We start from the raw sequence: 25,853 nt of genomic DNA, 5'->3' as shown, positions 1-25,853 counted from the left end.
TCTGCAAACTTTGAAATTGTGCCCTGTACACCAAGGTCTAGGTCATTAATATATATCAGGAAAAGCAAAGGTCCCAACACTGATCTCTAGGGACCTCCACTACGAACCTTCCTCCAGCTCGAAAAACATCCATTAACCACTACTGTTTGTTTCCTGTCACTCAGCCAGTTTCGTATCCATGTTGCAACCTCCCTTTTATTCCGTGAGCTAAAAACTTGTTCACAAGTCTGTTGTGTGGCACTGTATCAAATACCTTTTGGAAGTCCCTGTACACCACATCAATGGCATTGCCCTCATAAATCCTCTGTTACCTCTTCAAAAAACTCCAGCAAGTTTGTTGAACATGATTTTCCCTTGAGCAATCCATGCTGGCTTTCCTTAATTAACTCACATTTGTCCATATGACTCTTGATTTTGTCCCGGATTATGTTTTCTAGAAGTTTTCCCAACACTGAATTTAGACTGACTGGACTGTAGTTGCTGGGCTTATCTTTATACCCTTTTTTAAACAAGGCTGTAACATTGCAATTCTCCAGTCCTCTGGCACCACCCCCGAGGCTAAGGAAGACTGAAAAATTATGGCCAGTGCCTCTGCGATTTCCACCCTCCCTTCCCTCAGTATGCTTGGATGCATCTCATCTGGCCCTGGTGCTTTATCCACTTTAAGTACAAACAGCCTATCTAATACTTCCTCTTTATCAGGTTCTGCTGAAAGGTCACAGACCTGAAATGTTAACTCTGCTTCTCTCTCCGCAGATGCTGCCAGACCTGCTGAGTATTTCCAGCACTTTGTTTTTATTTCAGATTTCCAGCATCTGCAGTATTTTGCTTTTATATTACTACAGGATCTGACTGAATTGACTAGCATAGACTCCATGTGCTTGGAAAGGATTATGCAGTCTTCACTCCCAGTTAGGGTTGAATAGGTGAATAAATTAAGCCTTGGCTCTGAGGGGTGAATGGGTGAAAAAGGTCCCACTCCCTTCCAGCTGTGTAAGTGGGTCAGGGTCAGCAAATCTCTTTTTTCCACCCACCCCCAACCTCTCTTCCTCCCCACCTCGTGAATAGCCAGTGTGATGTGACTTTTTCTTTATTTCCAGGCAAGTGTACAGTTCAGATTCTTCCTCCAGTGGAGACTCGTGGGCTGACAACAGACGATGTGCCAGAGTTAACGGAGAGAGCGCGGAATTTGCTAATGACCACTTGGAATGAAATCTCTGCTCCTATCCTCAAAATGAGTGGGGCCCAATGAAGTCACCGTTCACTAATCTTTTCATGGAGTGTTTGCGTCAGTAATGTTTGTGCTGAGGCCTGTACTGATGCTTCAGTTCATGTAAGAGTTTTACACTAAATGGATTTTCATGAAACATTAGGAATTCCTCATTGATTAGCAAGATGCTGTCACTTGCGCCATGAGGTAGTCTCTTGCTGGACAGCATAGCAGGAGATCCTAACCAGTGGACTTGGTGCCTGAGGTGGGATCTCTTGCTTGTAACTAATAGGAAGGAGGCAGATGCTCTGTGAGCTGTTTAACTGCTGTCAGTTCTACTACCCAGGTGCTCCCTCACTCACTCAGGCTGTTTTTTGTTCACAGCTGAGTACGGCTGTCTTCCTGTTGTGTCCATGAGCAAGTTCTAGCATTAGAGGTTGATCACAAGTCAACATCTAGATTGAGGAACTAGACTGAAAACTATTGCTGCCATTCGCAATTGTATACCATTATGTCCATGAATAACATCTATAATGCTGACCAGAAGCCTGATTGTCAGTCTTCAAAACATCAGGATTTTTGTTTTCGTGCATAGAACTAGATGATCTTTGTGTGGACACAGAGGCCATTTACACATTCCGCACCCTTTCCTGATCAGGCCTCAATTACCTTTCCTAATTCACTTGTTGCTTATCCAGGGAATTAGTGTGTGTTGGTGTCTACCCTGCTCTAAGTGAGGCAGCATTACTACTCCAGTTCACACTTGCCTTGATCTCATCAATATTGATCAAGCGCTTTCATCCAAATGTATTTCAGTTGTTGAGTTAGCTACAACGTATTGAGGTGAAGATGTCTTAAGCTTCACGAGAGACAATTTCCCATGACTGAGGTCGTTGCTGTTTGCATTACTGGTAAGCTAAATTCAGTGAGTTTCAGCACTAGGGTTGGGACCTGATGTAAATTACAAGTCTCAGTATTTACAGTAATTTAAATGTACAAAATTTAATCTGCAGTCAACATGTGCAAACTTGATAGTACAACATTTATGGCACTAGAAATGAACGTCCCCGCCCCAATCTAGCGACAGGCCAAATAATGTGGAGGCCACTTGGCCTGTAGTGGCCACTCCCAAGTATCAGTGTTTAGGGCCATGAATATATGTTCAGCTTATTTTTTGCTGTATTGCTTTTGAATGTTTCTGTACCATTTGCAATTGTCTTGGTAAAATATTAAATGACGCTGCATGTAAATGTAATTTGCATTGCTTTGGGCTTTTATGTGAGAATATTTGATCCTTTGAAAATGGCAACTTTAAAATCAACTTGTGAATAAATATTTAGCTATGAAATCATCTCTTGCACCTCTCCCTCTTCCCCATTAACAATTTAGTTTTTGTCTTAATTCTGTGACTGTGGATTTCATGAACAATAAAATCATTTGGGTGGTGATGTTTCAAGAGTTGAGTAATTACAAAGCATTTGAAAGGATATTATCAAAGCTTGCCTGAAATGTTGCCATATTTGATGTAAAATAAAAGACCAGCAGTGTTTCAAAATGACATTGCCCTTTCTTCACCCTGTTGCACAAGCAACATCCTCTATTGCACACACTGGACTTTAGAATTTGAGTTTAATATATACAGATATACACCTTCTGTTTGTATTTAATATGGGAGGAAGAGGCAAAGATAGCAAACATCCCTCTCGCTTATTCACAGCACATCATTAGGTGTTCATTAGTATCCCACAGAAAGGAGTGTGGCTGTAGTTACACATCAAGCACTTCCTCTGGTGTGCAACTCTTTGGGTTGCTACTTGAAAAGATGGATTGTAATGGGGAGAGGAGGAGAATTGTTAAGAGCTGTTGATATGCAGGAGAATAAAAGCAAAATACTGCGGATGCTGGAAATCTGAAACAAAAACAAGAACTGCTGGAATCACTCAGCAGGTCTGGCAGCATCTGTGGAAAGAAGCAGAGTTAACTTTTCGGGTCAGTGACCCTTCTTCGGAACTGACAAATATTAGAAAAGTCACAGATTATAAACAAGTGAGGTGGGGGTGGGGCAAGAGATAACAAAGGAGAAGGTGCAGATTGGACCAGGCCACATAGCTGACCAAAAGGTCACGGAGCAAAGGCAAACAATATGTTAATGGTGTGTTGAAAGACAAAGCATTAGTACAGATTAGGTGTGAAGACACTGAATATTGAACAGCAGCAAGTGCAAACCTGAAGAAAAACAACCTGAAAAAAACAGTGGGTAAGCAAACTGAACAAACTAAGATGAAATGAAATAAATGCAAAAAAAGATTGTAAAAAATGTAAAAAGGAATGTAAAAAAAAAAGGAAGAAAAAATAACTAAAAATGACTAAAAATGAAAGTAAAGTGGGGGGCTGTCATGCTCTGAAATTATTGAACTCAATGTTCAGTCCGGCAGGCTGTAGTGTGCCTAATCGGTAGATGAGATGCTGTTCCTCGAGCTTGCGTTGATATTCACTGGAACACTGCAGCAATCCCAGGACAGAGATGTGAGCAGGGGGGAGTGTTGAAATGGCAAGCAACCGGAAGCTCAGGGTCCTGCTTGCGGACTGAGCGGAGATGTTCCGCAAAGCGGCCAGCCAGTCTGCGCTTGGTCTCCCCAATGTAGAGGAGACCACACTGTGAGCCCCCACCACCTCGTCCCCGTCCCAGGGCACCTTCCCCTGCAATCGCAGGAGGTGTAATACCTGCCCATTTACCTCCTCTCTCCTCACTATCCCAGGCCCCAAACACTCCTTTCAGGTGAAGCAGCGATTTACTTGTACTTCTTTCAATGTAGTATACTGTATTCGCTGCTCACAGTGTGGTCTCCTCTACATTGGGGAGACCAAGCGCAGACTGGGTGACCGCTTTGCGGAACATCTCCGCTCAGTCCGCAAGCAGGACCCTGAGCTTCCGGTTGCTTGCCATTTCAACACTCCCCCCTGCTCTCATGCTCACATCTCTGTCCTGGGATTGCTGCAGTGTTCCAGTGAATATCAACGCAAGCTCGAGGAACAGCATCTCATCTACCGATTAGGCACACTACAGCCTGCCGGACTGAACATTGAGTTCAATAATTTCAGAACATGACAGCCCCCCCATTTTACTTTCATTTTTAGTTATTTTTTCTTCCTTTTTTTTTCACATTCCTTTTTACATTTTTTACAATCTTTTTTTGCATTTATTTCATTTCATCTTAGTTTGTTCAGTTTGCTTACCCACTGTTTTTTTCAGGTTGTTTTTCTTCAGGTTTGCACTTGCTGCTGTTCAATATTCAGTGTCTTCACACCTAATCTGTACTAATGCTTTGTCTTTCAACACACCATTAACATATTGTTTGCCTTTGCTCCGTGACCTTTTGGTCAGCTATGTGGCCTGGTCCAATCTGCACCTTCTCCTTTGTTATCTCTTGCCCCACCCCCACCTCACTTGTTTATAATCTGTGACTTTTCCAATATTTGTCAGTTCCGAAGAAGGGTCACTGACCCGAAACGTTAACTCTGCTTCTCTTTCCACAGATGCTGCCAGACCTGCTGAGTGATTCCAGCATTTCTTGTGATATGCAGGAGAGTTGGGTGGAAAGCCTCGGCAACGTATCTAGGCTATTTGTTGAATGCAACACTAGTTTAAATTGGGTATCCTGGGCAAGGTATTTGTCTTGGGGTCAATAAGAATGAGACTGAAGGCAAAAGGAGTGTTTTCTGATTGTCAATGTTTTTCCTTTTTCTAGTAAGTCACTGGTATTTATGTCTAGCTCAGCCTCTTTCTATACGAAGCCAATAAAACTGCTCCTCCAATTAAGATAACTGATCCTGAACCTCAGCTCTAATTTTCTGCTCAATTCCCTATGTCACTTGATTCCCTTAGAGTCCACAAATCTATCTATCTCAGTCTTAAGTATTCTCAATGACTTGAACATCCACAGCACCCTCGACTAGAGAATTCCAAAGATTCACAACCATTGTTCCCTTTGAATATTTTTTCATGCATCCCTTCCTATTTATTTAAAGGCACAGCCTTGTATGCGCCATAACTTAAAGGGACCGTGTGCTCAGCCTGTGTTGGAATGTCCAGGTTGCTGTATTGCTTAGGGGGGAACATTGTGAAAAAAATTCTTGTTTTGGTCTGAAATGACCTGCCCTTTATCTTGAGACAGTGCCCCCTAGTTCTATACTTTCCAGCCAGGAGGAACAGCCTCTCAGTATCTACCCAGTCAAATGCTCTCAGAATTTTAAATGTTTCTGTGAGATCATCTCTTGTTCTTCTAAACCTCTGTCTGCATACCACTCTTTGAGTGGTGCTTTTGACACTGATCTTTGTGACCCTGTGCCAATTTGTGCATGGTTCAGGTAGTAGTCCAGATATTACCATTTGAGGTTCTGCTTAATAATTGGGATCCAAGCTTCTCAAACGCCCTTAGCAGGTCCTCAATTTCTCTTTCTACCTGAGTCATTGGGTCTCTGCTGCAAAGAACAGTATCCAACCCCTGCTTATATTGCCCCCTCCCACTACCATATTCCTTTTCCATCCCCCTAATTGAATGGTCAGGTTTTTTTTTCTATCATTCATGGGAAGTGGGCATCGCTGGCCAGGGCAGCATTTATTGCCCATCCCTAATTGCCCATGAGAAGGTGGTGAGCTGCATCCTTAAACTGCTGCAGTCCATGTGGGGTAGGTGCACCCACAATGCTAATAGGAAGGGAGTTCCAGGATTTTGAGCCAGCGACAGTGAAGGAACAGTGACATAGTTCCAAGTCAGGATGGTGTGTGGCTTGGAAGGGAACTTGCATGTGGTGATGTTGCCACCCATCTGCTGCCCTTGTCCTTCTAGGTGATAGAGGTCACAGGTTTGGAAGGTGCTGCCTGAGTAGTCTTGGTGCGTTGCTGCAGTGCATCTTGTAGATGGTACACACTGCTGACACCTTATTTCGGTGGTGGAGGGAGTGAATGTTTGTGGATGGGGTTCCAATCAAGCGGGCTGCTTTGTCCTGGATGGTGTTGAGCTTCTTGAATGTTGTTGGAGTTGCAACCATCCAGGCAAGTGGAAAGTATTCCATCACACTCCTGACTTGTGCCTTGGAGATGGCTTTGGGGAGTCAGGAGGTGAGTTACTTGCTACAAAATTCCTTGCCTCTGACCTACTCTTGTAGCCACAGTATTTATATGGCTACTCCAGTTCAGTTTCTAGTCAATGTGACCCCCAGGATGTTGCTAGTGGGGGATTCAGCGATCGTAATGCCATTGAATGTCAAGGGGAGATGGTTAGTTTCTCTCTTGTTGGAGATGGTCATTGCCTGGCACTTAAGTGGCACAAATATTACTTGCCACTTATCAACCCAAACCTGGTTATTGTCCAGGTCTTGCTGCATTTCTACATGGACTGCTTCAGTATCTGAGGAGTCACAAATGGTGCAATTATCAGCGAACATTCCCCACTTCTGACGTTATGATGGAGGGAAGGTCATTGATGAAGCAGCTGAGGATGGTTGGGCCTAGGACACTACCCTGAGGAACTCCTGCAATGATGTCCTGCATTGACATGATTGACCTCCAACAACCACAACCATCTTCCTTTGTGCTAGCTATGACTCCAACCAGCGGAGAGTTTTTCACCGATTCTCATTGACTCCAGTTTTGCTAGGGCTCCTTGATGCCATACTCGGTCAAATGCTGCCTTGATGTCAAGGACAGTTACTCTTGCCTCACATCTTGAGTTTAGCTCTTTTGTCCATGTTTGAACCAAGACTGTAATGAGGTCAGGTGCTGAGTGGCCCTGGCGGAACCCAAACTGAGCGTCACTGAGCAGGTTATTGCTAAGCAAGTGCCGTTTGATAGCACTGTCAATGACACCTTCCATTACTTTTCTGATGATTGAGAGTAGACTGATGGGGCGGTAATTGGCTGGGTTGGACTTGTCCTGCTTTTTGTGTACAGGACATACCTGGGCAATTTTCCACATTGCTGGGTAGATGACAGTGTTGTAGTTGTACTGGAACAGCTTTGCTCGGGGCGCAGCAAGTTCTGGAGCACAGGTCTTCAGTACTATTGCCGGAATGTTGTCAGGGCCCAGAGCCTTTGCAGTATCCAGTGCCTTCAGTCGTTTCTTGATATTATGCGGACTGAATCGAATTGGCTGAAGTCTGGCATCTGTGATGCTGGGGACTTCAGGAGGAGGCCAAGATGGATCATCAACTCCGCACTTCTGGCTGACGATTGTTGCCAATGCTTCAGCCTTATCTTTCGCACTGATGTGCTGGGCTCCCCCATCATTGCAGATGGGGATATTTGTGGAGCCACCTCCTCCAGTAAGTTGTTTAATTGTCCACCACCATTCACAACTGGATGTGGCAGAACTGCAGAGCTTAGATCTGATTCGTTGGTTATGGGACAGCTTAACTCTGTCTATTGCATGCTGCTTATACAGTTTGGCATGCAGATAGTTCTGGGTTGTAGCTTCACCAGGTTGACACCTCATTTTGAGATATGCCTGGTGTTGCTCCTGGCATGCCCTCCTGCACTTTTCATTGAACCAGGGTTGGTCTCCCGGCTTGATGGTAATAGTAGAGTGGGGGATATGCCAGTCCACGAGGTTACAGCTTGTGGTTGAGTCCAATTCTGCTGCTGCTGATGGTCCACAGCGCCTCATGGATGCCCAGTTTTGCATCTGTTCGAAATCTATCTCATTTGGCACGGTGGTAGTGCCACACAACACAATGGAGGGTATCCTCAATGTGAACAAAGAACAGTACAGCACAGGAACAGGCCATTCGGCCCTCCAAGCCTGCACCGATCTTGATGCCTGTCTAAACTAAAACCTTCTGCACTTAAGGGGTCTGTATCCCTCTATTCCCTTCCTATTCATGTATTTGTCAAGATGCCTCTTAAACGTCGCTATCGTACCTGCTTCCACCACCTCCCCCGGCAGCAAGTTCCAAGCACTCACCACCCTTTGTATAAAGAACTTGCCTCGCACATCCCCTCTAAACATTGTCCCTCTCACCTTAACCTATGTCCCCTAGTAACTGACTCTTCCACCCTGGGAAAAAGCTTCTGACTATCCACTCTGTCCATGCCGCTCATAACTTTGTAAACCTCTATCATGTCGCCCCTCCACCTCCATCATTCCAGTGAAAACAATCCGAGTTTATCCAACCTCTCCTCATAGCTAATACCTTCCAGACCAGGCAACATCCTGGTAATCCTCTTCTGTACCCTCTCCAAAGCCTCCACATCCTTCTGCTAGTGTGGTGACCAGAATTGCACGCAATATTCCACGTGTGGCCAAACTAAGGTTCTGTACAGCTGCAGCATGACTTGCCAATTTTTATACTCTATGCCCCGACCGATGAAGGCAAGCATGCCGTATGCCTTCTTGACTACCTTATCCACCTGCATTGCCACTTTCAGTGACCTGTGGACCTGTACGCCCAGATCCCTCTGCCTGTCAATACTCCGAAGGGTTCTGCCATTTACTGTATACTTCCCACCTGTATGAGATCTTCCAAAATGCATTACCTCACATTTGTCCGGATTAAACTCCATCTGCCATTTTTCCGCCCAAGTCTCCAACCGATCTATATCCTGCTGTATCCTCTGACAATCCTCATCACTGTTCGCAACTCCACCAACCTTTGTGTCGTCCGCAAACTTACTAATCAGACCAGCTACATTTTCCTCCAAATCATTTATATATACGACAAACAGCAAAGGTCCCAGCACTGATCCCTGCGGAACACCACTAGTCACATCCCTCCATTCAGAAAAGCACCCTTCCACTGCTACCCTCTGTCTTCTATGATCGAGCCAGTTCTGTATCCATCTTGCCAGCTCACCTCTGATCCTGTGTGACTTCACCTTTTGTACCAGTCTGCCATGAGGGACCTTGTCAAAGGCTTTACTGAAGTCCATGTAGACAACATCCACTGCCCTTCCTTCATCAATCATCTTCGTCACTTCGAGTCATAGAGTTATACAACACAGAAACAGGCCCTTCGGCTCATCGTGTCTGTGCTGGCCATCAAGCACCTATCTATTATAATCCCATTTTCCAGCACTTGGCCCGTAGCCTTGTATGCTATGGCATTTCAAGAGCTCATCGAAATACTTCTTAAATGTTGTGAGGGTTCCTGCCTCTACCACCTCTTCAGGCAGTGCGTTCCAGATTCCACCCACCCTCTGGGTGAAACTTACTCAAAAAACTCAATCAAGTTAGTGAGACACGACCTCCCCTTCACAAAACCATGCTGCCTCTCGCTAATAAGTTCATTTGTTTCCAAATGGGAGTAATTCCTGTCCCGAAGAATCCTCTCCAATAATTTCCCTACCACTGACGTAAGGCTCACCGGCCCATAGTTTCCTGGATTATCCTTGCTACCCTTCTTAAACAAAGGAACAACATTGGCTATTCTCCAGTCCTCTGGGACCTCACCTGTAGCCAATGAGGATACAAAGATTTCTGTCAAGGCCCCAGCAATTTCCTCCCTTGCCTCCCTCAGTATTCTGGGGTAGATCCCATCAGGCCCTGGGGACTTACCTACCTTAATGCTTTGCAAGACGCCCAACACCTCCTTTTTGATAACGACATGACCCAGACTATCTACACTCCTTTCCCCAGACTCATCATCCACCAAGTCCTTCTCTTGGGTGAATACGGATGCAAAGTACTCATTTAGTACCTCGCCCATTTCCTCTTACTCCACGCATAGTTTCCCTCCTCTGTCCTTGAGTGGGCCAACCCTTTCCCTGGCTACCCTCTTGCTCTTTATATACATATAAAAAGCCGTGGATTCTCCTTAATCCTGTTTGCCAATGACTTTTCATGACCCCTTTTAGCCCTCCTGACTCCTTTGCTTAAGTTCCTTCCTACTTTCTTTATATTCCTCAAGGGCTTCGTCTGTTCCCAGTCTTGAAAGACTCCCACATGTCAGATGTTGATTTACCCTCAAACAGCTGCCCCCAATCTAAATTCTTCAGTTCCTGCCTAATATTGTTATAGTTAGCCTTCCCCCAATTTAGCATCTTCACCCAAGGACTACTCTTATCCTTATCCACAAGTACCTTAAAACTTATGGAATTATGGTCACTGTTCCCGAAATGCACCCCTACTGAAACTTCGACCACCTGGCCGGGCTCATTCCCCAATACCAGGTCCAGTACGGCCCCTTCCCTAGTTGGACTATCTACATATTGTTTCCTGGATGCTCCTTACAAATTCTGCCCCATCCAAGCCCCTAGCGCTAAATGAGTCCCAGTCAATATAGGGGAAGTTAAAATCACCCACCACTACAACCCTGTTGCTTTTACATCATTCCAAAATCTGTCTACATATCTGCTCCTCTATCTCCCGCTGGCTGTTGGGAGGCCTGTAGTAAACCCCCAACATCGTGACTGCACCCTTCCTATTCCTGAGCTCCACCCATATTGCCTCCCTGCATGACCCCTCCAAGGTGTCCTCCTGCAGTACAGCTGTGATATTCTCCTTAACAAGTAATGCAACTCCCCCACCCCTTTTACATCCCCCTCTATCCCGCCTGAAACTTCTAAATCCAGGAACATTTAGCTGCCAATCCTGTCCTTCCCTCAACCAAGTCTCTGTAATAGCAACAACATCATATTTCCAAGTACTAATCCAAGCTCTAAGTTCATCTGCCTTACCTGTTATACTTCTCGCATTGAAACAAATGCACTTCAGACCACCAGTCCCATTGTGCTCAGCAACATCTCCCTGCCTACTCTTCCTCTTAGTCTTACTGGCCTTATTTACTAGTTCCCCCTCAGTTATTTCACCTTCTGACCTACTGCTCTGGTTCCCACCCCCCTGCCACATTAGTTTAAACACTCCTGATCAACGCTAGCAAACCTCGCAGCCAGAAGACGGGACTTCATCTCTACAAAGACTGTGCGGTGGCCACTCCTATCAATACTGTCATGGACAGATGCATCTGTAGCAGGTAGATTGGTGAAGATGAGGTCAAATATGTTTTTCCCTCTTGTTGGTTCCCTTACCTCCTGCGGCAGGCCCAGTCTAGCAGCTTTAGGACTCGGCCAGCTCAGTCAGTAGTGGTGCTACTGAGCCACTCTTGGTGATGGACATTGAAGTCTCCCCCACCAGAGTGCATTCTGTGCCCTTGCCTCAGTGCTTCCTCCAAGTGGTGTTCAATATGGAGAAATACTGATTCAGCAGCTGAGAGGGGGCGGTGGGGGGGGAGGGTGGCAGTAGGTGGTAATCAGCAGGAGGTTTCCTTGCCCATGTTTGACCTGATGCCATGAGACTTCTGGCGTCCGGAGTCAATGTTGAGGACTGCCAGGGCAACTCCCTCCCAACTGTATACCACTATGCTGCCTCTTCTGCTGGCTATGTCCTGCTGGTGGGACAGGGCATACATGGGGATGGTGATGGCAGTGTCTGGGACATTGTAAGGTATGATTTCGTGAGTATGACTATGTCAGGCGGTTGCTTGACTAGTCTGTGGGACAGCTCTCTCACTTTTGGCACAAGCCCCCAGATGTTAGTAAGAAGGACTTTGCAGGGTCGACAGGGCTGAGTTTGCCGTTGTCGTTTCCGGTGTCCAGGTTGATGCTGGGTGGTCTGGGTGGTTTCATTGCTTATCGCCTTTTTAGCAGTTTTAGCAATGTGGTTGACTCTTAAAATGCTCTGTGAAATAGCCTAGCAAGCCACTCAGTTGTACCTATTGACTTTTAGCATTAGACATTTCAGAGGGCGGCACAGTGGCGCAGTGGTTAGCACTGCAGCCTCACAGCTCCAGCGACCCAGGTTCAATTCTGGGTACTGCCTGTGTGGAGTTTGCAAGTTCTCCCTGTGTCCACGTGGGTTTCCTCCGGGTGCTCCGGTTTCCTCCCATATGCCAAAGACTTGCAGGTTGATAGGTAAATTGGCCATTATAAATTACCCCTAGTATAGGTAGGTGGTAGGGAAATATAGGAACAGGTGGGGATGTGGTAGAAATATGGAATTAGTGTAGGGTTAGTATAAATGGGTGGTTTATGTTCGGCACAGACTCGGTGGGACGAAGGGCCTGTTTCAGTGCTGTATCTCTAAATAAAATTTAAAAAACGGGCATTTTAAGAGTCAATCTCATCGCTGTGGGTCTGGAGTCACTTGTAGACCAGACCAGGTAAGGACAGCAGATTTGTTTCCCTAAAGGACATTAGTGAACCAGATGGGTTTTTGTGACTATCGACAATGGTTTCATGGCTTTTTAAGCTGTGATGCTTTTTAAGCTTTTTAATTCCAGATTTTTTATTTTATTTTATTAATTGAATTCAAATTCCGCCTTCTGTCATGATGGGATTCAAACTCACGTCCCCAGAAAAATACTCTGGTTTTCCAGGTTACTAGTCCAGTGAAAATACCACTGCACTACCGTCTCCCCATTATGCTGGGCCGTGAGGTTACAGATTGCGGTTAAATACAATTCTGCTGCTGATGGCCCAGAGTGCCTCATGGATGCCCAGTTTTGAGTTGCTAGGTTCTGTTTGAAATCTATCTCATTTAGCATGGTGAGAGTGCCACACAACAATTTTGCTTATCCACCCTGCAGACTTTGCCCTCAGCCACACAGGTGGCGAGAACTTTGTTCCTTTTAGATAAGGGCAAAGGCCAAGGTGCCTCTGACACTGCACCTGGAGTCCCCATACCTGCCTGAATTGCAAGTCACACCCTCATGTCCCTGACCAATAACCAGACTTGTAGCACTTCCTAACATAAGTGATATGACTGCCTGCTGGATCATAGTGTCCCCTCCCAGAAGCCCCTCAATGTCTGCACCTCAGACTCCAGATAATATCTCGGAGTTTAAGTTCCTCAAGATGCAGACACTTACTGCAGATGTGGTTGTCTGGGATTGCAATGCCCTCCACAAACTCTCATGCTGCAGTACACCACCTGCTCTGCCATCCCTATATAATCTTGTTTTATTTATTTAATTAATTAGTTTATGTATCTAAACTTTGCTTACTGTTTTTAGTCCTTTAACTAATTACTTGATCTAGTTTAAATTACAGGTAGATTAAATTAAATGTTTACTTGTAACCCTATGATTCAATTGGAGGCAAAAAGCACCAGCTCCTCCCCTCTCTGTATCAAATTCTCACTTTCATCAAATTCCCAACTTTTACATAAAAGCAAAATACTGCAGATGCTGGAAATCTGCATTTCTTGTTTGTGTTCTCAACTTTTACACTTGGTTTGCAATGCACTCCATTTATGACCACTCTGTGCTCATCACCAATAATCTTCTCATTGGAAGATTATAGAATTTAAATGTTTTTTGTTCAAGAGCACTTTTTAAAAGCTACTGTGCTATGTTTAGGGTTTTAATGTAATTTGCCATAAAGCTATCTTTTGACTTAAACAGATTGAAATATCAAATAAAACACAATGAAAACCCAAGAAACTGGGGCAGTTTCAGAATTAACAATTCAGTTTTAACCTGCAGTTTGTGACAATCCTAAAAGGTGCAAACTATCAGACGAGACTTGCTACACAATTTGGAGAGGCCTGAATCTTGACGTCTGGTGTCGGTTTCTCAAGCTTTTGATGCTGTTTCCACCTTATCCCAGTTCCATACTGTATACTATCTTATGCATTTTTTTTGAACAATTCATATTTCAGATGAATGATTTTCATTTTAACAGCAACAGTTCCATGCAGGTGAAGACATTTCGCCCAGTGTTGTCAACGACATTAATCACTAGTCACATGTGGCTAAGTGTATTTATGAATAGTAAATTAAAGATGAATAATGGACACAATTGTTGCTTCATGTGATCTCAATACTCATTCACATGTGAACTTTAAACTGTTTGTGCATTTATTGGGTAGATGAAAAATAGAGTGTGAGTGTTTTGTCATCCTAATGAGGGCTGTACATTTCTAGTTACTGAGTGCTGTTTGATGTTTACTTGTGAAGTACATTTAAGTGTATTGTGTGTAAGGCATTTGTTACTAAAATTAGTGCATGTGGTTAAGAAAGTGTCACCATAGCAACACTTGTCATTAGTCAACAAATTCTATTGGACAAACATCCAAACATACGAACATAGGAATTAGGAGCAGGAGTAGGCCACTCGGCCCCTTGAGCCTGCTCCGTCACTCAATAAGATCATGGCTGATCTGATTATAACCTCAACTCCACATTCCCGCCTGCCCCCAATAATCTTTCACCCCCTTGCTTATCAAGAATCTATCTACTTCTGCCTTATAAATATTTAAAGACTCTGCTTCCACAGCCATTTGAGGAAGAGAATTCAAAAGACTCACAACCCTCTGAAAGAAAATAATTCTCCTCAGCTCTATCTTAAATGGGCGACCCCTTATTTTTAAACAGTGACCCCTAGTTCTAGATGGGGGGATGGCCTCCCAGGGGAAAGCAGCAACAGCCAAGCTTGTGGCACCACGGATGGCTCTGCTGCACAGAAGGGAAGGAAGAAGAGTGGCAGGGCTATAGTGATAGGGGATTCAATCGTAAGGGGAACAGACAGGCATTTCTGTGGCCGCAAATGAGACTCCAGGATGGTATGTTGCCTCCCTGGTGCTAGGGTCAAGGATGTGTCAGAGCTGCTGCAGGACATTCTGAAGGGGGAGGGTGAACAGCCAGTGGTCGTGGTTTGTGTTGGTACCAACGACGTAGGTAGAAAAAGGGATGAGGTCCTGCAAAATGAATTTAAGGAGCTAGGAGCTAAATTAAAAAGGAGGACCTTAAAGGTAGTTATCTCAGGATTAATTCCTGTGCAACGTGTTAGTGAGTATAGGAACAGGAGAATAGACCAGATGAATGCGTGGCTGGAGAAATGGTGCAGGAGAGAGGGAGTCAGATTCCTGGGACATCGGGACCAGTTCTGGGGAAGGTGGGACCTGTACAAGCGGGACAGGTTACACCCAGGCAGGACTGGAACCGATGTCCTTGCGGGGGCGTTAGCTAGTGCTGTTGGGGAGGATTAAAACTAGAACAGCAGGGGGACGGGAACCTGAGCGGGGAGACTGAGGAGGAGGAAACAAGGATAGAAACGAAAGACAGGAAACAAAAAGGCAAAAGTGGAAGGCATAGAAATCAAGGGCAAGAAACAAATAGGGCCATAGTGCGAAATAATGCTAAGATGAGTAAGAATGTTAAAAAGATAAGTCTAAAGGCATTTTGTCTCAATGCACGGAGTATTCACAATAAGGTAGATGAATTAACTGCGCAAATAGATGTAAATGGATACAATATAGTTGCGATTACAGAGACACGGCTGCAGGGTGACCAAGGATGGGAACTGAACATCCAAGGGTATTCAATATTTATGAAGGACAGGCAAAAAGGGAAAGGTGGTGGAGTAGCGTTGTTAGTGAATGAGGAAATCAATACAATAGTGAGGAAGGATATTAGTTCAGAGAATCCTGAAGTGGAATCTGTATGGGTGGAGCTAAGAAACACCAAGGGGCAGAAAACGTTGGTGGGGGTTGTATATAGACCCCCAAACAGCAGTGGTGATGTAGAGGATGGCATTAAACAGGAAAGTATGGACACATACAATAAGGGTACAACTGTAATCATGGGTGATTTTAATATACATTTAGATTGGTCAAACCAAATTAGCAATAATACTGTGGAGGAGGATTTCCTGGAGTGTGTACGTGACGGTTTTTTAGACCAATACGTTGAGGAACCAGCTAGAGAACAGGCTATCCTAGACTGGATATTGTGCAATGAGAGAGGACTAATTGACAATCTAGTTGTGCGGGACCCCTTGGGGACGAGCAACCATAACATGATAGAATTCTTCTTCAAGATGGAGAGTGATGTAGTTGATTCTGAGACTAGGGTCCTGAATCTAAAGAAAGGAAACTATGAAGGTATGAGGTACGAGTTGGCTATGATAGATTGGGGAATGTTACTTAAAGGGTTGACAGTGGATAGGCAATGGCTAGCATTTAAAGAGTGCATGGATGAATTACAACAATTGTTCATTCCTCTCTGGCGCATAAATAAAACAGGAAGGGTGGCTCAACCGTGGCTTACAAAAGAAATTAGGGATAGTATTAGATCCAAGGAGGAGAAATATAAAATGGCCAGAACGAGCAGCAAACCTGAGGATTGGGAGCAGTTTACAATTCAGCAAAGGAGGATAAAGGGATTGATTAAGAAGGGGAAAATAAGAGTGTGAGAATAAGCTTGCAGAGAACATAAAAACTGAATGTAAAAGCTTCTATAGATATGTGAAGAGAAAAAGATTAGTGAAGTCAAATGTGGGTCCCTTACAGTCAGAAACGGGGGAATTTATAATGGGGGACAAAGAAATGGCAGACCAATTAAACACATACTTTGGTTCTGTCTTCACAAAGGAGGACACAAATTACCTCCCAGAAATGTTGGGGAACATAGCATCTCGTGAGAAGGAGGAACTGTACGAAGTCAGTATTAGTAGGGAAATGGTGTTAGGGAAATTGATGGGATTGAAGGCTGATAAATCCCTAGGGCCTGATAATCTACATCCCAGAGTACTTAAGGAAGTGGCCCAAGAAATAGTGGATGCATTGCTGGTCATTTTTCAAAATTCTATAGACTCTGGAACTGTTCCAATGGATTGGAGAGTAGCTAATGCAACCCCACTATTTAAAAAAGGACGCAGAGAGAAAACAGGGAATTATAGACTAATTAGCCTGACATCAGTCATGGGGAAAATGCTAGAGTCCATTATAAAAGATATAATAGCAGAGCACTTGGAAAACAGTGACAGGATCGGACAAAGTCAACATGGATTTACGAAAGGGAAATCATGCTTGACAAATCTACTGGACTTTTTTGAGGATGTAACTAGTAGAATAGATAAGGGAGAACCAGTGGATGTGGTGTATTTGGACTTTCAGAAGGCTTTCGATAAGGTCCCACATAAGACATTAGCATGCAAAATTAAAACTCATATGATTAGGGGTAAGGTACTGACATGGATAGATAATTGGTTGGCAGACAGGAAACAAAGAGTAGGAATAAACAAGTCTTTTTCCGAGTGGCAGGCAGTGGCAGGGTACTGCAGGGATCAGTGCTAGGACCCCAGCTATTCACAATATATATTAATGATATAGATGAGGGAATTAAATGTAATATATCCAAGCTTGCAAATGGGTGGGAGTATGAGCTGTGAGGAGGATGTAGCGAAGCTCCAGTGTGATTTGAACAGGTTGAGTGAGTGAGCAAATACATGGCAGATGCAGTATAATGTGGATAAATGTGAGGTTATCCACTTTGGTGGCAAATCAGAAAGGCAGATTATTATCTGAACGGCGATAGATTAGGAAAGGGGGAGGTGCAGTGAGACCTGGGTGTCCTTGTGCACCAGTCGCTGAAGGTAAGCATGCCGGTGCAGCAGGCAGTTCAGACGGCAAATAGTATGTTGGCCTTCATAGTGAGAAGATTCGAGTACAGGAGCAGGGATGTCTTGCTGCAATTATACAGGGCCTTGGTGAGACCACACCTGGAGTATTGTGTGCAGTTTTGGTCTCCTTATCTGAGGAAGGATGGAAACATAGAAACATAGAAAATAGGAGGAGTAGGCCATTCGGCCCTTCGAGCCTGCTCCTGCATTCATTATGATCATGGCTTGTCATGCAACTCAGTAACCTGTTCCCACTTTCCCCCCATTTCCTTTGATCCTTTTCGCCCCAAGAGCTATATCTAACTCCTTCTTGAAAACATACAATGTTTTGGCCTCAACTGCTTTCTATGGTAGTGAATTCCACAGGCTCATCACTCTCTGGGTGAAGTAATTTCTCCTCATCTCAGTCCTGAAAGGTTTACCCCGTATCCTTAGACTATGACCCCTGGTTCTGGACTCTCCCACCATCGGGAACATCCTTCCTGCATCTACCCTGTCAAGTCCTGTTAGAATTTTATAGGTTTCTATGAGATCCCCCCTCACTCTTCTGAACTCCAGAGAATATAATCCTAATCGACGCAAAATCTCCTCATACGCCAGTCCCATCCTCCCAGGAATCAGTCTGGTGAACATTCGCTGCACTCCCTCCATAGCAAACACATCCTTCCTCAGATAAGGAGACCAAAACTGCACACAATATTCCATGTGTGGCTTCACCAAGGCCCTGTATAATTGCAGCAAGACATCCCTGCTCCTGTACTCGAATCCTCTCGTTATGAAGGCCAACATACCATTTGCCCTTTTTACCGCCTGTTGCATCTGCATGCTTACCTTCAGCGACTGGTGTATGAGAACACCCAGGTCTCGCTGCACATTCCCCTCTCTCAGTTTATAGCCGTTCTGATTATAATCTGCCTTCCTGTTTTTGCTACCAAAGTGGATAACCTCACATTTCTCCACATTATACTGCATTTGCCATGCATTAGTCCACTCACTCAACTTGTCCAAATCACCCTGAAGCCTCTCTGCATCCTCCTCACAACTCACCCTCCCACCCACTTTTGGCTCATCTGCAAATTTGGAGATATTACATTTAGTTCCCTCATCTAAATCATTAATAGATATTATGATTAGCTGGGGTCCTATCACATACCTCTGCGGTACCCCACTAGTCACTGCCTGCCATTCGGAAAAAGACCCGTTTATTCCTACTCTTTGTTTCTTGTCTGCCAACTAATTTTCTATCCATCGCAATACACTACCCTCAACCCCATGTGCTTTAATTTTACACGCTAACCTCTTATTGTGGGACTTTGTCGAAAACCTTCTGAAAGTCCAAATAAATCACATCCACTGGCTCCCTCTCATCAACTCTACTAGTTACATCCTCGAAGAATTCTCGTAGATTTGTCAAGCATGATTTCCCTTTCATAAATCCATGCTGACTCTGTCCGATTCTACCACTGTTCTCTAAGTGCTCTGCTGTAAAATCTTTGATAATGGGCGACAGAATTTTCCCCACTACCGACGTCAGGCTGACTGGTCTATAATTCCCTGCTTTCTCTCTCCCTCCCTTTTTAAATAGTGGGCTTACATTAGCTACCCTCCAATCTGTGGGAACTGTTCCAGAGTCTATAGAATCTTGGAAGATGACTACCAATGCATCCACTATTTCTCGGGCCACTTGCTTAAGTACTCTGGGAATGCAGACCATCAGGCCCTGGGGATTTATCGGCTTTCAATCCAATCAATTTCCCCAATACCATTTCTCTACTAATACTGATTTCTTTCAGTTCCTCCCCCTCACTAAGCCCTGTGTTCCCCAACATTTCTGGTATGATATTTGTGTCCTCCTTTGTGAAGACAAAACCAAAGTATGCATTTAGTTGGTCAGACATTTCTTTATTCCCCATAATAAATTCCCCTGTTTTCTGACTGGAAGGGACCTACATTTGTCTTCACCAATCTTTTTCTCTTCCCATACCTATAGAAACTTTTACAGTCAGTTTTTATGTTCCCCGCAAGCTTGCTCTCGTACTCTATTTTCCCCTTCTTAATCAATCCCTTGGTCCTCCTTTGCTGAATTCTAAACTGCTCCCAATCCTCAGGTCTGTTGTTTTTCCTGGCAAATTTATATGCCTCTTCCTTGAATCTAATGCTATCTCTAATTTCCCTTGTAAGCCATGGTTTGGCTACCTTTCCTGTTTTACTTTTGCACCAGACAGGGATAAACAATTGTTGCAGTTCATCCATGCGCTCTTTCAATGTTTGCCATTGCCTATCCACCGTCATCCCTTTAAGTAACGTTTCCCAATCCGTCATGTCCAACCAGCGCCTCATACCTTCGTAGTTTCCTTTACTAAGATTCAGGACCCTTTTCTCAGAATCAACTACGTCACTCTCTATCTTGATGAAGAATTCTACCATGTTATGGTTGCTCGTCCCCAAGGGGTCTCGCACATCTAGATTGTCAATTATTCCTCTCTCATTACACAATACCCAGTCTAGGATGGCCTGTTCTCTAGTTGGTTCCTCAATGTATTGGTCCAGAAAACCATCCCGTATAGACTCCAAGAATTCCTCCTCTGCGGTATTGTGACTAATTTGATTTGCCCAATCTACATGCAGATTAAAGTCAGCCATAATTACAGATGTTCCTTTATCGCATGCATCTCTAATTTCCTGTTTAATGCCAATCCCAACATCACCACTACAGTTTGGGGGTCTATATACAACCTCCACTAACGTTTTTTTGCCCCTTAGTGTTTCTCAGCTCTACCCATACAGATTCCACATCGTCAGAGCTAATATCTTTCCTCACTATTGTGTTAATTTCCTCTTTAACCAGCAATGCAACTCCACCGCCTTTTGCTTTTTGTCTGTCCTTCCGAAATACTGAATATCCCTGGATGTTTATTTCCCATCCCTGGTCACCTTGTAGCCATGTCTCCGTAATCCCGACTATATCATACACGTTTACATCTATTTGCGTGATTAATTCATCCATTTTATTGCGAATGCTCCGCGCGTTAAGGCACAAAGCCTTAAGGCTTGTCTTTTTAGCATTACTTGTCCTCTTCCCACTATTTTTCACTGTGGCCCTGTTTGATTCTGGCCCTTGATTTCTCTGCCTATCACTTTTCTTATTCCCCTTACTGTCTTTTGTTCTTGTCTTTGATCCCCCCCTCCTCTGACTCCTTGCAAAGGTTCCCATCCCCCTGCCATTTTAGTTTAAACCCTCCCCAACCACTCTAGCAAATATTCCCCCGAGGACATCAGTCCCGGTCCTGCCCAGGTGTAACCCGTCCAGTTTGTATTGGTTCCACCTCCCCCAGAACCGGTCCCAATGCCCCAGGAATCTAAAACCCTCCCCCTCACACCATCTCTTCAGCCAGGTAGTCATTCGATATATCCTGCTATTTCTACTCTGACTAGCACGTGGCACTGGTAGTAATCCTGAGATCACTACCTTTGAGGTCCTACTTTTCAACTTACTTCCTAGCTCCCTATATTCTGCTTTTCGGACCTCATCCTTTTTTAACCTATGTTGTTTGTACCAATGTGTTCCACAACCACTGGCTGTTCACCCTCCCCCTTCAGAATGTCCTGTAACCGCTCTGAGACATTCTTGACCCGAACACCAGGGAGGCAACATACCATCCTGGAGTCTCTTTTGCAGCCACAGAAACGCTTATCTATTCCCCTTACAATTGAATTCCCGATAACTATTGCATTCCCACACTTTTTACTCCTCCCCTGTGCAGCAGAGCCAACCTTGGTGCAACAAATTGGGCTGTTGCTGCTTTCCCCTGAGAGGCCATTCCCCCCAACAGTATCCAAAGCAGTATATCTGTTTTGCAAGGGAATAGCCACAGGAGATTCCTGAACTGCCTGCCTAGTCCTCTTGTTCTGCCTGGTGGTCACCCATTCCCTTCTTGCCTGTGGAGTCTGAGCCTGCGGTATGACCACTTCTCTATACGTGCTACCCACGATACTTTCCGCCTCGTGGATGCTCCACAGTGTCCCCAGCTGATGCTCCAGCTCCGAAACGTGGGCTTCCAGGAGCTGCAGCTGGACACACTTCCTGCACACATGCTGGTCCCGGGCACTGGAATTATTCCCGGCTTCCGACATGGAACATGAGGAGCACACCACAGCTTTGAGCTCTCCTGCCATGACTTAACCCTTTAAATTAAATTAAACCTTCTGGAAGATCTTAATGGCCAATAATATCAGTTACTCGAGTGCCCTTCTTCCCTGGTCCTCATTACTATAGAACTTCCTAAAAAAAAACACTACTTACTATATTTGAAATAAACTTTAAACTTTAAATACCATGGCTACGAGAGCAGCTCAGAGGCTAGGAATCCTGTGGCAAGTAACTCACCTTCTGACTCCTCAAAGCTTGTCCACCATCTACAAGACACAAATCAGGAGTGTGATGGAATACTCTCCACATGGCCTGATGCGTGTACCTCCAACAACACTCAACAAGTTCGACACCATCCAGGACAAAGCAGCCCGCTTGATTGGCACCCCATCCACAACATTCACTGCCTCCACCACTGACTCATAGTGGCAGTATTGTGTACCATCTACAAGATGCACTGCAGCAACACACCAAGGCTACTTAGACAGCACCTTCCAAACTGTGACCTCTACCACTTAGAAGGACAAGGGCAGCAAATGCATGGGAACATCACCACCTGCAAGATCCCCTCCAAGTCACACACCGTTCCTTCACTGTCGCTGGGTCAAAATCCTGGAACTCCCTTCCTAACAGCACTGTGGGTATACCTACCTCACATGGACTACAGCGGTTCAGGAAGGCAGCTCACCACCACCTTCTTAAGGGCAATTAGGGATGGGCAATAAATGCTGGCCTAGCCAGCGACGCCCACATCCCATGAATGAATTTTTAAAAGTACCCCAGATGTGGTCTCACCAATGCCCTGTAGAACTAAAGCATAACCTCCCTACTTTTGGACTCAATTCCCCTCGCAATAATTGATAATTGATAACATTCTATTAGCTTTCCTAATTATTTGCTGTACCTGCATACTAACCTTTTGCGATTCATGCACGAGGACACCCAAATCCCTCTGCATCTCAGAGCTCTGCAATCTCTCATCATTTAGATAATATGCTTCTTTTTTATTCTTCCTGCCAAAATGGGCAATTTCACATTGTCCCACATTATACTCCATTTGCCAGATCTTTGCCCACTCACAACCTATTTATATCCTTTTGGAGCCTCCTTATGTCCTCTTCACAACTTATTTTCCTACCTATCTTTGTGCCATCAGCAAATTTAGCAACCATGAAGGTCCCTTCATCCAAGTCATTTATATAAATTGTAAAATGTTGAGGCCCTCGCACCGGTCCCTGTGGCACACCATTTGTTACATCTTGCCAACCAAAAAATACCCATGTATGCCTACTCTGTTTCCTGTTAGCCAGCCAATCTTCTATCCATGCCAATATATTACCCCCTACACCATGAGCTGTTATTTTCTGCAATCACCTTTGAGGTGGCACCTTATCAAATGCCTTCTGGAAATCTAAATACAGTACATTCACTGGTTGCCCTTTATCCACAGCACATGTTACTTCTTCAAAGAATTCCAATAAATTGGTTAAACATGATTTCTCTTTCACAAAACCATGTTGACTCTGCCTGATTACCTTGAAGTTTTCGAAATGCCCTGCTATAACGTCTTTAATAATAGCTTCTAACATTTTCCCTGCGACAGATGTTAAGCTAACTGGCCTGTAGTTTCCTGTTTTCCGTCTCCCTTTTTGAATAAAGGAGTTACATTCGCTATTTTTCAATCTAAAGGAACCTTCCCTGAATTGAAGGAATTTTGGAAAATTAAAACTAACGCATCAACTATCTCACTAGCCACTTCTGTTAACACTTTAGGATGAAGTCCATCAGGACCTGGCGACTTGTCAGCCCACAGCTCCAACAATTTGTTCAGTACCACTTCCCTGGTGATTGTAATTTTCTTGAATTCCTCCCTCCCTTCCATTTCCTGATTTACAGCTATTTCTGGGATGTTACTTGTATCCTCAATAGTGAAGACCAATGTAAAATATCTGTTCAATTCATCTGCCATCTTCTTATTATCCATTATTAATTCCCCAGACTCACTTTCTATAGGACCACTTTATTAACTCTTTTCTTTTTTAAATATCTATAGAAACTCTTACTGTCTGTTTTTATATTTCTAGCCAGCTTTCTCTCGTACTCTTAAGTTTTCCCTCCTTATTAATTTTTTAGTCGTTCTTTGCTGCTTTTTATATTCTGACCTTTCACCTACATTAGCTTTTTCTTTAAATTTGATGCCATCTTTAACTTTTTTAGTTCACCACGGATGGTGCGTCCTCCCCTTAGAATTTTTCTTTCTCGTTGGAACAAAACTGAGTGAACACAACCATCTCAGTATTCCTTTCAGTCCAACTAGCCCGCCGAGCCACATTGTTCCAATGCTCCAGGTGGAATTTAATGGGCCCTCTAGAGAAGGGCTAGGAGGCATGGGGCAGGCCCATAGAATTGCGACGGGTGGTGGGGACAGAGGGTGCGTCGCCTTCCCATTTCACTATGATTATGTTGGGGGTGGAATAGGCTGAAGGCGGCCTTTGTGCCCAGAGGCCAATTAAGGTCCTTAAAGACTTCTTGCCGCTGTTAGAATTAAGCCAGCGGCTGGGGGGTCCGTATGACCAAGGCAGGATTCCCACCGCTTTTCAGCCTATACACCATCCAATAACTGAATATCCTTCTCTGTACCCCCTCCAATAACGGAATACCCTTCTCTGTACACCATCCAATAACAGAATACCCTACTCTGTACCCCCTCCAATAACTGAATATCCTTCACCGTACCCCCTCCAATAACGGAATACCCTTCTCTGTACACCATCCAATAACTGAATATCCTTCTCTGTACCCCCTCCAATAACGGAATACCCTTCTCTGTACCCCATCCAATAACTGAATATCCTTCTCTGTACCCCCTCCAATAACTGAATATCCTTCTCTGCACCCAATCCAATAACTGAATATCCTTCTCTGTACTCCATCCAATAACTGAATATCCTTCTCTGCACCGCATCCAATAACTGAATATCCTTCTCTGTACCCCCTCCAATAACTGAATATCCTTCTCTGTACCCCCTCCAATAACTGAATATCCTTCCCTGTAAAACCTCTAATAACTGAATATTCTTCTTTGTACCACCTCCAATAACTGAATATCCTTCCCTGTACCCCATCCAATAACTGAATATCCTTCCCTGTACCCCATCCAATAACTGAATATCCTTCTCTGTACCCCCTCCAATAACTGAATATCCTTCACTGTACCCCATCCAATAACTGAATATCCTTCTCTGTACCCCCTCCAATAACTGAATATCCTTCTCTCGACACCATCCAATAACTGAATATACTTCTCCGTACCCCATACAATAACTGAATATTCTTCTCTGTACCCCCTCCAATAACTGAATATCCGTCCCTGTACCCCATCCAATAACTGAACATCCTTCTCTGTACCACATCCAATAACTGAATATCCTTCTCTGTACCCCCTCCAATAATGGAATATCCTTCTCTCCACACCATCCAATAACTGAATATCCGTCCCAGTACCACGTCCAATAACTGAATATCCTTCTCTGTACCCCATGCAATAACTGGATATCCTTCTCTGTACCTCATTCAATAACTGAATATCCTTCTCTGTACCACCTCCAATAACTGAATATCATTCTCTGTACCCCATCCAATAACTGAATATCCTTCTCTGTATCCCATCCAATAACTGAATATCCTTCTCTGTACCTCATCCAATAACTGAATAACGTTCTCTGTACCCCATCCAATATCTGAATATCCTTCTCTGTACCCATCCAATAAATGAATATCCTTCTCCATACTCCATCCAATCAATGAATATCCTTCTCTGTTCGTCATCCAATATCTGAATATCCTTCTCTGTACCCCATCAAATAACTGAATATCCTTCTCTGTGCCCCATCCAATAACTGAATATCCTTCTCTGTACTCCATCCAATAACTGAATATCCTTCTCTGTACCCATCCAATAAATGAATATCCTTCTCTGTACCTCATCCAATAACTGAATATCGTTCTCAGTATCCCATCAAATAACGGAATATCCTTCTCTGTACCCCATCCAATAGCTGAATATCCTTCTCTGCACCCAATCCAATAACTGAATA

The 25,853-nt window shown here is 44.2% G+C and overlaps 1 protein-coding gene across 2 annotated transcripts in view; it reads left to right on the top strand.

Moving 5' to 3' along the window:
- The window catches only part of agpat2 (1-acylglycerol-3-phosphate O-acyltransferase 2 (lysophosphatidic acid acyltransferase, beta)), a 33,991-nt gene extending 31,223 nt beyond the window's left edge, over positions 1-2,768 (top strand). For both annotated transcript variants that reach the window (XM_068011997.1, XM_068011996.1), the window contains one exon: positions 1,101-2,768. In XM_068011997.1, the coding sequence (XP_067868098.1) occupies positions 1,101-1,252 (152 nt within the window). In that variant the 3' untranslated portion in view covers positions 1,253-2,768. The remainder of the gene's footprint in view (positions 1-1,100) is intronic.
- Positions 2,769-25,853: the final 23,085 nt, after the last annotated feature.

Source organism: Heterodontus francisci, chromosome 32 (genome assembly GCF_036365525.1).
Source record: "Heterodontus francisci isolate sHetFra1 chromosome 32, sHetFra1.hap1, whole genome shotgun sequence".
Classification (NCBI taxonomy): domain Eukaryota; kingdom Metazoa; phylum Chordata; class Chondrichthyes; order Heterodontiformes; family Heterodontidae; genus Heterodontus; species Heterodontus francisci.
This window is presented reverse-complemented; position numbering and strand designations above follow the sequence as displayed.